Here is a 14,583-nt window from a genome sequence, read left to right as displayed (position 1 = left end):
GAATATGCTGATTATACGCTGTAGGCTTTCTATAACAATCGGTAACAATAATATCTACCTGTTTCTTAATAAGAAGTTCCAAGAAAGTGACTTCATCTCTACTAAGTTTGAAGTTCAAAGTATTTCTACAAATTGGTTTAATTCCTCCACTGATCCATCCCGAATGAGAAAATACCACTGATAAATCTAAGCCAGAGTGCAACACGTGCCCCCAAAGTGCATTACATTTTAAGATTGTCAAAAAATAATTGTTATACTTTCTATTTTAACATTTAAAAATGCATCAGAGGTAAAAAGATTGATTTAATGCTATTATTCGTCTAACTCTTATGCCTAGGGTAAGCAGTAATATTTATTTAAAATGAATTGCTCTGTTGGTATCTATGTTAGAAAATAATTATTTACAGCTCAATAAATAAAGTTATTCCGCTCTCAGAAGAGAACTATGCTTAAGATTCGGATGTCTGTATGTATTTACAATTCCTTTTATCAACCTAAACATAGATGAGACAATATAATTTTAATGAACACTAATGTTATTTGAATGTACTTGTAAACACCACACAAAGCAAAAACATTTTCACTGTTCTCTACAGTTGTGTATAGTGGTGATTTATTTTTAATTGTTCATGATATCCAGAGATATGTAAGTTATTTTTGGAATATATATATATATGTACTACTCTTTTTGTCAAAGGGCTTTGCCTGAAACGCGTCAGAGCGTTCTTTTGGCCCTATTTTTGTCACTTTGCAATAAATTGAACTACATTTTTTATTGGTGTGCCGTATCTCAGCTTTTTCCCGCTGCTGTGCTCCATTTATCACTCCTGTGAGGATTTCTTTATGGCTATATGTATGTATGTATGTATGTATGTATGTATGTATGTATGTATGTATGTATGTATGTCAGGTCCCCTTCTTATCCGTGGTGCTGCGTGACGGGGACGGCTGCAGGCAATCAGTGGACATTTCCCCAGTAGCTGCTGATAGTCAGAGTATAGCACCGGTGAGAAGTCATGCGGTGATTGTGGCCTGTGGTCTTGGACTGGACCACTGTTGCAATAATAGACTTTCAAAGGTGAGACCCTCCAGCGGGAGTTCGCCCAACGCAGAGGCGGATGCCATCGCGGACAACGACGTTGCTGGATCAGCGGATCCCCGTCTGGTATTCATCAGTACCCGGGTGCTGGAGCCCCTGGGCAGGTACCCCAACAAGTGCACCAAAAGTTCACGGGATAGCGTTATTCCACACACTTTTGGGTGGGCCCTTACATTGGGGAAGGACATCAGGGTATTGGTGCCTAGCACCCAATGTACTTTGGGGACACTCCTCTTGGGTACTAGGGTTGTGTGTGTGTGGGCTATATACTGTGGGGTACAGGTTGATTATCCTACGTTCAGTAAAAACAGTTATTATATACCCTGTGTGTGATTGTTATTGGTATTGTTCCTGTGAGGGGCTTATCCCATCATGTTGGGATCCCTCACAGGTGGAGGTTCTGCACCGAGGCGAATGAAAGATCACCCCAGGCGCCCAGTGGCAGGGCTCAGGCCTTCTGGTAGCCAAACAGGTAACCGCAGTACTGGTAGTTCCTTTAATGACGGGGAAAAGGGGCTACATATATATAGAAAAGAAAACAGAAAGCGCACGCTTCATAGCATATAAATGTGTATTTAATTGAAATAGAAGGGCAATGGACATGGGGGTGGAAAAGACACACTTACAAATTAAGCAATTAAAACAGCATTTGTGAATAAAATATCACCGCCAACGTGTCTGCTCCGGAAACACCGTCCTCAGATGATAAGCTCACGGCGTGAGCAGAGGGACCAATCAGCTAGACATTTAGACCGGAGGTGGCGTGATGCAGCTAAGATCCTGTTACAGGCTGCCTGCTTGGAATCCTGGTAGTCTTGATGAGCGCTCTTAGTCTGAGCAGACCACAAAAGACTCATGCGGGATGACGTACAGATGCAGCGGCCGTTATTTGAACAAATCACGGAGCCGTTTTCGTGTGCGCTGCTGTACTCCATGCGGCATTAACGCGGCCAAGTGTCCCAGGCACACGTGTTTATCGCGGTTGCTTTGTTTGAATTTCATGGATTCTGTTTCTTTGTGTGCAACGAAATGAAATGAATGAATTGCAATGTGTACAGTACTGTGCTACTGTGTCAATTTCAGGTGTTTAAAAACCAGAACACTAAAATGCCATTTTCTGCACTCGCCTGCACTCGCGTCTAAATTGCGGTATGGTTGTAAGAAATCACGCGCCATGACATGGGTATTCCGAGGTATACAATACGTGAAGTGTTCGCATAATGTCCGCTGCATCTGTAGTGTCAAATCCTACGTCCTGACGCGTTTCGTCACAACATGTGACTTTTTCAAAGGATGATGGGATAACTAATACGGGAAGTTTAAATTACCCCACTGTTGCTAAGCAACATTAGACAACAAAGGATAGATAGCAGATATGCTGATCAGACTAAATGAATCGATTTGATGAATTAAAAAGCTGCATCACAAATATACATTGTATTTGTAATGGTTTTTCTGGACCGGTCGGACCCACCCAATCTCACATTGGCCCCTGTGGTCTAACCCAGCGGTGCGCAATCTGTGGGGCGCGACCCCCAGGGGGGGCGCGAGACTGCCGGTGGGGGGGTTGCGGGGTTTACAGAGGCCCCGCGCGCTTCCCGAAGGCACTTAAATTAAGTGCCCGGGGAGCTGCAGGGCCTCTGTAAACCATACTTACCCGTGACTCCGGCGGCTTCCTTCTTGCGTCGCCATGGCAACGCGGCGTCAAAATGACGCCGCGAGGTCATGTGACGTCACGTTGCTATGACAACGTGACGTCATGACGCCGGAGGGCGGGTCAATGGTGGTTAGGGGGGGCGCGGAAGAGAGGGGACCGCCGGCAGGGGGGCGCAGGGAAAAAAGTTTGCGCCCCCCTGGTCTAACCAATCCCCATTACATGGATGTGTCTTGTGGTGCACCTGCTGGCTACAGGACTCCTGAGTCTCCCGCATGATGTTAGTGGGGATATCAGCAAGACAGGCGCTGAGGTAGTGTGCTTTGAGTTCTACCTATATCCAGTGCAGCGCCTCCACCTCATCAGGATCTCTGCGTCCGCAGGGAGATGGGTCTGATGAGGACCTCCTCTGGGGTGCCTCCTTCTGTGCAAGAACTTCACTCCCACACAGCAAGGGTTTGTTGAACTTGGGCATTTTTATTGTACGTTCAGGCAGACTACCCCTCATAGCGGTCGTACTCAGCCGCTCATTCCTTTGCTGCACTCCATTGGGAAGGTTCCTTCTCCTCTAATAGAGTTGCTCTCCACCTCTCCCCTTAGGGAGATTCACCAGCTTGTCTCTCTGCTTTGAGCTGCACAGACTCACAGCTATTGCATCACACACTGCAACACTGTTGCAGACCTCCACATGACTCTCCTGAACAGAGTCAGACACCAACAGAACTCAACTAACTTTAGGAAGTGCTGTGCAATATATGAGCTTCCAGAAAGACCCACCTCTCTGTGTCACTAACAGTGGACACAGACAGGCTGTCACTTCCTTTGCTACTATCTTACACATCACCAGGGGTTGAGGGCAAACCTCCATGATGACTACTGGCAACCCTGCCCTTTTAACAGGAGTTACTGCACAGCAAGAGAGAGAAATGTACACCAATTTTACACATGGCTACATATTAATAAAAATGTAACAATAAAGATTTGTATATAAGTTAAAATGCAGTATGTGCTTGTCTTAAATACAATTGTTGTACAAAATGAAATGCATAAACAATAAAACAAGAATCCTCAATAACAGGGATAGAGGGCACCACACCACGATGTCTACTGACAGGGCTAGATGAATACAGATATGTAATCCGCACAATGCGGATTCATTGATAATGTTGAATAATTGAATTGAAAGAACAAGACAAAAACAGAGAACGTTCCCAACCCCCTAAAAAAGGATGGAATATATAATATCATACAAAAAAATATATGTATAAATAATCAATCGTAAGGCTAATAAATGAGAACTAATGCAAAAGAATAATAAATGAATAAATGAGGCCAGGAGAGTTCACACACAAGTAGTGTATGCACATAACTCTGCGTCGTAAAGGAGCAGACTGAGCAGAGGGAGGCGGAGAACCGAACGGCCGATGATTCAAAATATAGTGCTGGTGTCCAAGCACTCATTGAATCCACCAGGGGTTACCATCTGAGGATAGTGTTTCCGGAGCAGACACGTTGGTGGTATATAAAATACATGCCAATATGTGAAAGCCTCTGTTAGGAAAATAATTAGGATCACAATCTTTCATTGACCATATTTGGGATTGGACAACTTTTATTAGGGAGAGAAGTAGAATTATTTAAATATCTGGGTATTCTGATAAATACTTAGCTTTTTTCTCTCACATAAATAAAAACAGATGTAAGTTTTCCTTATTGCTTAAAAAAATCGCAACCACAGACAATAAAGGGAAAGCAAAACTTTATGTATTTTTTTTTTTTTAAAGAAGAAGATTTTTTCCATTAACATTGCAGAGGAAATGACTGAGTTAGGTTCCCAAGTTAAACGGTAGCTGACATAGAGCCAGAGTTGGTAGTGAAGTCCTGTCTGTATTGCTTTCCAATTAGAGAAGAAAGAGCTTGAAGAAATGCTGAAACCGCGGACAATTGAATAGTCACAGAGTTAGTGGTTTTGCCTTATGGTAACGGTTACAAGCTGCATCTTTTTATTATGTAGAAAAGACCATGAACAGCAGCGTCTCCAGATGCAGTGATCAATATTTTAATTCATCCTTAGAAAATAATCCCTACATGTAAGAGTCCAGGATTGTTACAGGAGAAGCTGTGTCTGCATGTCGTAACAACATGCTAGCTTCACATGTCACTTCATTGGGACCTATGTTGTCAGAAGGTCAGCCTATTGGGACAGACGGCAGACACACAGTATTCTGCTGGTTAGAGGCATGAGTCTTTTTAAAGTATGCTTCAAATATTCATCACTGTATAAGGAAGTTAGCTGTATCATGCAGCTCGCTTTGGAATACTGATCGGATATGATATTGAGGTGCAGCTCGGTCATTCACTGTTAATAAGAGAGTACTTAAATAGATTTGGCCATTGCACCAATGGTTTTAGAAATATCCTTTTATTTTGTTTGTGCCTAAAACACAGGCAGAGCTGGAAAGCGATGCCATCCATACACCTGCAAGCTAAAAGCACAGCAAAATATTTTTTTCCGACAAAAACTATTTTAAATAATAAAATAATCAATGCATATCACCTCACTGTCTTTGTTCTCCCTTTACCACCAGTCCTCTTTTTATATCATTCTTCTCCGCCTTATTCCCTATTTTTTAACGACACATTCTACACCTCATGTAATTAAATCTTTCTGTTCATTTTCAGATTTTCTTTTCGCGCTATAGTGCGACTGCAGAACATAGAAAGGGCTACCTTTACTTAGCAGGCTTCTGTCATTAGGCACCCTGCCATACCGGAAAACACCTTACAGCCCATTGAGTTCAGCAGGCGGTAAAATGTCTTCCAGCACCAGAAAGTGTCTTCTGGCAGAAGACTGCTTCGTTAAGATGGGTCATTATGTTAAAAGCATTTATCTTCATTTGGAAATCCTTCACAAACCTAGAAAGGTAGGACTAGGGATCTGTATGGGGCAGTACAAACATCCACAAATAAAGCGCTATAAGTGTATCTCCAAAACATCAGGCTTTAGGTAGAAGTACATGCGAGCATGCAAAGAAACCACCACATTTGTACAGATGTTCTCTACTGCCATATATTATAGTGATATCTACAACTTGCTGGATCACAAACAAACTGCCCCGCTGAGAACCCCAACACAGTCTATTTACAATTTGGTTATGAACGATGTCAGTATACTTTGTATATTATTTAAATCGTCTGCTGAGTCCCCAACTTAAGAAGTTAAGTTTAGGTGTGTTGTAAGGTGTGAGCATTCATTACTTTTGAAGTCTTTCTAGGTCTTTCTAGGTTCCTTACAGTTGTTTAGTAGGTCTGAATTGAAGATATACAACTTTTTTTAACATAAAAGATTTGAAATCATACAATGTGCCTACATCTGTAACCAAACTACTACATTTTAAGTGAATTAATTGCTACCACATTTTCAAATACATTACGGGGTTTAATCTGCTAGTGCCCAGTTAAACATACAGCATTTATCTTTAACTCTGGTAGCTGCGCTTCTTTACTATCATTGTCTTAAGAAAACAGCTGAAGACTGGTCCAAACCCATTTGTGTTGTCGAGTGCTTAACAGGGATGATGGTCTGGTACACGTTTCCGTGGTGCTGCTTTAATGATATTATCGACACGCAGAATCATTTCAGAACGCAAATCTCTATACATAGCTAACACAAGTAGATTTGTGCCTTACCATATTTACTAAAATATGTATTAGTGAGTATAGCTCAGACAAGCATGGAGATACCCACTTATGCTAACACATGACTAGAAGCATCTGTAGGTATGAGTTATGTCCTTGAGAAAGACTGATTTGATAGCCGAGACGTTGGAATATGTCTGATATGTAATACATTTTCTGAAGAACAATCCACAGTGCCCATTTCCTTGTTTACTTCTTTGGATCAATTTAACATAGGGATAGCTTCAAGATAATCCCTTGGATGTGGAGCACCGGTATTTATGTACTTAACCCTCTAACTATTGAACTCTTAAATTAGTGCTTTCTAGTATATGTTGGTAAACAGATCGGATTAAATTAATTTTGTCTTTTACGATGTAGCTTGATGGGACCTTGTTGGCAGGGAGAGTGCGGTATGTCCCAGGCAGCTGGTCAGGTGAGCCGGTCGCGGGAGCTCGCGGCGGACCCGTCTAGCGGGGGCCACCATTTTGGATTGCGCACGCGTGCGCAGGAGGTCGCTCGACGGCACTTACAGGGCAGACATGCGCAGTAGGGACACAGAGCCATGGCCAATACAATTCAGCCTGCCAGGAGACTACAATCCCCAGCAGCCTCAGGGGCTACTTATCAGATGGGGATAGGCAGCCAATAGGGATAGAGGTTCCGTCCTGGACTAATGAAGATACATTTCGCGCGCTCAGCACAATCGGGTAGTTGGCGCTAGGGGAAGGTTGTGTGGGTCAGTGACACTCTGGACTAGGCTAGAAGAACCCTAAGCCCCAGCTAGGCCCTGAGTCATTACTTTAGCTTCTGGCTGCTTTAGGGAACAGTCCCTTAGATATGGATCCTGCCCCATTAGTATTGAATAGAGTGAAGGACATAGCGGATGCTGAGTATCCTGACAAGAGAGGTCTGGGACCAGGCCTAATCTGGCAGAAAGAGAGGGAGACTATCTTCAAGGTGGGACCACCCCTAATGGACAACTCCAGCGGGGTTCAGGACATCGCGGAGGAGATCGTGGATCAGTGCATCCTTTGCTAAGTTATCTGTGTGCCCGGGTGCTTGAGCACCCGGCAGGTATCGTTATAAAGTGCACCAACCAGAGTACATACACATAGTGGCAGCGCTGACCACAGGACCGGGGTGGGGGGTTGTATTGTGGACATTACCAGTGTAAAGTGCCCAAAAGCCTCACACAAAACTGTAGACACGGTGTAGGGTACACGGTGGAGGGTTACGCCTTGCATGGTGCGTGGGCAGTTGTATTATTAGTACCACATTAGAACGTTAAGAGTATTCATATGTCAGGAAAGGTTATTGTTGTTTTATACCAAGTGTGTATTATTGAATTGTGTCCTGTGAGGGGCTCCTCCCACTCTGTTGGGATCCCTCTCAGGTGGAGGCGTTGCACCGAGATAATTGTAAGTATATCACCCAGGCTGCCAGTGGCGGAGGCTTAGGCTCCTGTGAGTCAAACAGGTATAGGACATCATTAGTAGCTTCTGTGTGCAGGGGGAAACAGTGCTACACAATATTATCCTATTATCTGCTTATAGATATTTGCAAAGAGTTTCTGTTATGGCCAATTCATTTGACAGCTATGGGTAACTTGATAATCATTTTCTAGAGATTTGTTCCTTGGAAGTGCTTGACCTTAAATTGAGTAAGTAGTGTTTTTAAGCTGTGCCAGTACATGTATTCTCTTTATTAAGCACTACGAGTGCCATCACCCAGTGCTACAGTCTAGACACAAGGTTAAAGTCATAATGCCATAGGGTTTATTTGTAACAGATAAGAGAACCAGAAGGGTGGCATTTTACCAAAGACATCTTGTATAAAATGTACTTTGTCTAAGCTGCTCGGGGTAAGTTGAAGTTAAACTGGTGCTGTACTCAGAATTATTTATAGAGTTAATCTTATACTCATTTGGATTTTTTGGCAGCCATCTGATTTAGGTTTTAAAATATAGAGTATTGCACAATGAATGTTAAAAAAAATATGGGTAATTTATTAACCCCTGCCAACACTGATATTGGTTTGCCATTGCAGGAACATACAGATGAACAGGTAGCAAGGGTTATTGCACCCGCTGGCACGTTATGGTGGGATATTGTGCATTATCACCATCATTGTATTCAATGTAAAATCAGAGATATTCTGTGTTATAACACAATATTCTGCATTATGAGTTGTTGCAATAACCCTTGCAACACCTGTAGGCCTAACTGTACTAAACTTCAATATTGATGCAGTCAAAATTTGCATTGAAAACAAAATGGGATTGTGGCGATCATTTTTTTTTAATTGCTGCTGTACTTACTAAGAATTCCATGTTTGAAAAAAAGGTTGCAATATTCATATCATTTGCACACAGCTAAAAAACAGTAAATAAGGGTTAAAAACACAGCTAGTGATACAAATATGTGTTTAATATTGGTGTAGCCAAGTCACCTTGGACTATTATTCTCTGGCCCTGGTTCCACTTTAAGTCCCTCTAAAGTGTGGGCAGTGTGGGCATGATTCCTATGGGGTCTGTTCAAACGTTCAGTGTGTAATGTTATATTGTTCTGAAGGTAGGAGCAAAAAAGTGGCTTAAACTTCTCTGTTCTATATATGGCGGGGTATGAACAAATAACAGTACATCTACAGACGTGGCAGGCATTATTGCACCAGTTAACGCAGTGTCACTGGCATGGTCGTTAACAGTAGTGCTATTGAAAACAAGTGCATTTTAACTTTTTTTTTGTGCGTTAATGGGGGGTAATAAGGTCATCTACATCTGTATAGAGGTTCAAAAGTACCTGCACTTGAACAAACAAATTTCTTCAGTCTCATCTTCAAATTCTTCTTCTAAATTTGTAGCGAACCAGCACATGATCTGTTTAATTATGCTCATGAGCAAAAACGGCCAACAGCAGCTAGTCAGTGTGTCATCTGTTTGGTTTTTAAGTATATTATATTTAAGTACTGTATATTAACTCAAAATAGCTTGTAATGAAAAAGTGTGCTGAAAGTGTTGTCCACAGGTGGCACTGCAATCCATGATTGGCAAGTCCACAGATTCTGAACAAGTTTATTCTGCTTACTTTAAGCTTTATTTATATGCTTTCATCATTTGGAGCACTGGTTATTTGGACAATGAAGAATTTACACCTTTTGTACGCATCAAACTTTATTCATACTTGTGCAGAACCTAAATTGATATTATTCCAGAACTGCTAAAGTAGTCTTATTTCTTTAAAGCTGCAACCAAGCAATATCCTACATGTGTGTTTTTAAAATAAATCAGTTCTGAACTATGAGAAAATACGTGTAGCATTTAAAAAATAAACTCTGTATGATATGACATTTCTTAATGTATTATAATGTAACAAGCATTTTTTGTTTCTATAGTAACCATTCACGAAGTCCCCTTCCTCTTCTCAAACAGGCTCTGGCACACCCCTTTTGGAGCCCTGCCCTCTCTAGCAGTGCACCAATTGTATCTAGTGACTGCCTGGTCACATGATCTTCCCCACAGACTTTTGCATCTTTGGTCCTCTTCTGCTCCACTGACAGCAATTTAGTGAACCCGAGCTGAATCTTCACTGATCGATCACAGGAGAACGGATCGATCGGCAACTTAGATAATTACTTATCATTGTGTGGATTGTATTGATGCACATATTAAAGGGAAAATAAATAAATAAAAACTAGTAGCTTGGACTGCTGCTTTAAGTTATAGCATCACAAATGCAAGAGTCTCATACAATAGGTTGTGGTAACTTTTAATGGACCACCATTAATAATGACTTCCAGAACACATGAATAAAAGAGTTGGGATGCTTCAAAACTCAAAATTTATGAATAACTCACTTGTTGGTCCACTAAAAGCTATTTAAAGCTATGGCAAATTTGCATATGTCCTGGAACAAGACAACAATTGGAATTTTGAACTATACACATATAGAGCTGTATTTACTAAACAGTGCTAAGATGTAAGGCGGCCCATGGTGCTATAAGGCACCTTACTGCATACAGGTAGTCCTTGTTATCCAACGTTTCACTTTAACGAATGGCATATCCAACGCTTTAGAAAGCAACCCTAAGGGCCATTTTTCGACGCCGGAATGCATTATCCAACGCCTTAATGCGTTATCCAACGCTCACTGCCACTGATTAACATGGGACTCACTTTACAATGGTTTCACTATCCAACGCTACTTCCAGAACAGATTTTGTTGGATAACCGAGGACTGCCTGTATTCACTTGAAATATGGATCATAATGACTTTGATTGTATATATGATATAATAGTTATGCCAGATTTGCAAATAATTGGTAGTGTCACGGTAGACCAGGTCTCATCAACACATAGTAAATAAGCCTGTCATGGTAGACCAGGTCTCATCAACACATTAATACTGGGATTCTGGATTGAGCACAACAAGGAGGGCATAATCAATTGTAATTTATTTCCTTTTAAGACAAACACACAAATCTTCAAAATTACACTTAATAAACACTAACTGGGATGGGGAAACTAAATTAAATGTCCATGGAATGAATGACTTGAAAACAAAGTCTCTGGGCACCCCTGCACGCATGCAAGTGGGTGCGCGATTTGAGCCGTGCGACAATCCTTGGCTAGGGGCGCAACTTGCCACCCCTATATCTCCGCCGAAAGGAATATTTTCGTTGGGTCCTTACAGGATTCGTTCGGGAATCCTTAGCTTAAACGAATTCTGGAAGAGGAGCACGATCCTTGGTTACGATGTTGTTAACCCCTCACACTCCGGAACCGCTGACGCTGTAACTTGGACGTATCTTGGTGAATCTTAGATGAATCTAACTAGGACTGGGCTGCAGGCATTTTTATAGGGTTAAGGGTCCTATCTCTAACATACCTAGCCAATCCTCCCATGGGAACAACTTTTCCCACCTATCCCAGAATTGCCAGTAGCTCACATAAGGGCAGAAGTTGCTTCCCGGTTTGCTCAAAGCATGTGCTAACTTGACACCTAAGCTGCTTAGCATACCGGGCCCAACCCCTTACCTGGTGATAGTAAGTCTGGGGTTTGGTTACCAAGTGTTGATAGCCCATACTTTGCACTGATATCTGGTACTTTGCAATAATCCGGCCACCCTGACACCTAGGGTCTCTGAGGCTTTTCAACTCCGGACTTCTCTTGACACTGGGGCACCAACTCAGCAGGGTGCCCATTGAAGTATGGAGATGAAAAATTCCTCAGCTCATCCACCCTTAACACATTGACATGCTAATGGATTCATTGCCGGACTGGCAGGAAAGGATTCCTGCTTTTACATTTTAAAACATAACTGAAACCCAGTTTATTTTTATATGTCCTTTCTGTATGTGTGGGTGACATAAAAACAATATGTATGTTTGGGTGACATTTTTAACTAACTGTATTCCAAAAATTAGAGTTCTAGCTCCTTCCTAGCGCAAGTTAGCCACTTAATTGAATGGGCTCTGTGATGTGGGTTGCGGTTTGACCTATAATCGTTCTGGGTTACAAGCCGGCATACAATGTATCCGTACTGGCTTTGATCGGTAACCGCAGACGCACTTCACCAATTCATATTAAGTGGATAACAAAATGGCTGGATACATTGTGGCGCTCAGGCACTTAAGCTAGACCGCAGACCACTTATCCAATTGACTTTGCGGTTCAGCCGAAGTGATACCCATCTTCAATGCAGCCACTTACTCGCAGGTACACATGCAATTAACGCTTGACCCAGCACTAGAAGCTCTCCCTTGTGTCGCGAATATAGTTTACACATTTCCTATTCATTCATAACACTGCAGCTAGCTTCCGAGCTGCAAATCAGGGACAATAGAGATAGGGTATAGGGGAAACATGGCATTGTGGTGGCCATACAATTAACCCCTTCAGTCCCAACACGGTTTAGGGTTAACCAGCCGGGCATAATACCTTTATTATTGGCCTGGTGAACCCTTTCACCGCCACAAGTAGGGCCCCACTCATACGGCGGGTTCCGTTCCAGGCCTCTGCCGTAAAGCGGAAATCACCATAAAGCGGGGCCCTACTGTATGTGATAATATCACTATTATCTCCTAGGGTATCCCCCACATCCCCTTCCTCCCTCTGCAAACTATATTTCAGGTATTCAAATCTGACTTCGGATTTTTAAGAATACAAACTCTGATTCAAGATGGAGTCCGAGGTACAATATCCGCTCGGATTTTTCCAATCCGTCTGATTTTTACTGATAGTAAAACACAAATCTGCCTTTTTGGGACTGATTCACGGGTTTTCGCAGATGAAAGAAACTGGTCAATATGCGGCGGATTCGGATTTTGGCGAACAATCCGCTCATCTCTAATTTTAATATAACTGAAACAGGAAGAAGCAAGAAGTACACACAGGGGAACAGGGTGAACTAGACATAAGCATAGCAAAGGGTTATAAGGAAAGAAACTCCTCATACAATGCAGATGTGTGTGAACATGAATTTTACCTGCTATAGTAAACCCATTCTTGTGAGGAACCTTACAGGAACTTAGTTCTGCTATCTTTTTTGGAGACCAATAACAAACTACACATGGTGATTGGGAAATTACAGTATTAAGACTGGTGTTTGAATACTGACTGAAACACCATGCCTTTTTTTTTTTGGACAACTTCTTTTATTAAAGATGGATTATTTATTGCACTGCAGAGATACATGTATTCTTCTCTGGTCAGAACTCCAGTACCCCTTCAATTAGAAAAACATAACCAGTAAAGCATCCCGATCTTCATTTCACCCATAACCCACAATGGGAAAATGACATCACTTGAAAAAGATCCAAATCATAAAAATGTCAATTATAACATTATGTATAACAAAAAAAAAAAAGAAATTGCGGTCAAAATATTTAATGTCTTTTTTTTTTTTTTTTAAACAGGCTCATGCTGGTGTTTGGCATCTCTACAATGAACTATTTCGCTCTGTGCAGGGAGGCCAAGTTTCTATAGCTCTAGCTTCTCACTGGATAAACCCAATGAATATGACGGATCATAACATGAAGGAATGTCAGAAGTCTCTGGACTTTGCATTGGGATGGTTTGCTAAACCTGTTTTTGTAGATGGGGACTATCCTCAGTCCATGAAGAACAATCTGTCTTCTCTTCTCCCTGATTTTACTGAACAAGAGAAAAGGTTCATTAAAGGCACGGCTGACTTTTTTGCTCTTTCTTTTGGACCCAACCTGAGTTTTCAGATGCTAGATCCAGATATGAAATTTAGACAAGTGGAATCCTTGAACCTAAGGAAGATCCTATATTGGATAAAGATGGAATACAATAAACCGAATATATTTATTGTTGAAAATAGCTGGTTTCTCTCTGGCAATACTAAGAGGGAGGATGCAAAGTACATGTATTATCTCAAGAATTTCATCATGGAAACTTTAAAAGGTACAGTAAATAAATGCATAAACATAATTAACAAGAAACACAAAAGTTAGCCACTCCAACTGGATTGTTTGCTAAAAATGATCGTTTCTATATAATTGTATTAATTAAATTAAGTCACGTGTTCTAGATTTAGCATAGACAGCCCCAAATACTCCCTTATTGTATGTTAAAGCAGCAATATGGGTTATGGGTTATCTTTAAAATATATGTATATTTCTTTTTATTACATGTTTGAAGCAGGGGGTCTCCAGAACTAAACCCTGTTAATTTCAACTCAGGGGACCCCCTGCTTCCAGAGATACTTACCTCCGAAGGGGGTTCTGGTATCTCTGCGGAGTTTAAAGTTCCAGGTCACGCGGGCCAATAGGAAATGCATTGTATGACATCACAGCTTCTTATTGGCCCACGTGACGCAGGGCATTTAAACGCCGCCATTGGATTAAGGATCACAATTTCTCTGCTTGCAGGGATACCAGCACCACTACGGACATAAGTATCTCTGGAAGCAGTGGATCCCATGAACTGGCATTAACGGGGTTCAGCTCCGGAGACCCTCTGCGTCAAACCAGTAATAAAAAATATTTTTTTCTTTAAACGTTAACTCGTATTGCTGCTTTTATGGATCTTGCTCATAGGTATATGAAACTTATTTACAGTAAGTCTATTCTATACAATTCTAAAGCTGCATTAAATATTTGCAGCCTAAGTAACCCTTAATAAGTCCG

General features: G+C 41.6%; 1 protein-coding gene across 1 annotated transcript in view; it reads left to right on the top strand.

The window, feature by feature from the left end:
* Positions 1-14,583, top strand: part of KL (klotho) — a 70,535-nt gene that overhangs the window by 37,921 nt on the left and 18,031 nt on the right. The window contains exon 2 of the mRNA XM_075592135.1: positions 13,348-13,858. Within this exon, the coding sequence (XP_075448250.1) occupies positions 13,348-13,858 (511 nt within the window). The remainder of the gene's footprint in view (positions 1-13,347; positions 13,859-14,583) is intronic.

This window comes from Ascaphus truei, chromosome 3 (genome assembly GCF_040206685.1).
Source record: "Ascaphus truei isolate aAscTru1 chromosome 3, aAscTru1.hap1, whole genome shotgun sequence".
Taxonomy (NCBI): Eukaryota; Metazoa; Chordata; class Amphibia; order Anura; family Ascaphidae; genus Ascaphus; species Ascaphus truei.
Note: the sequence above shows the minus strand (reverse complement) of the source record. Positions and strands in the feature narration are given on the sequence as shown.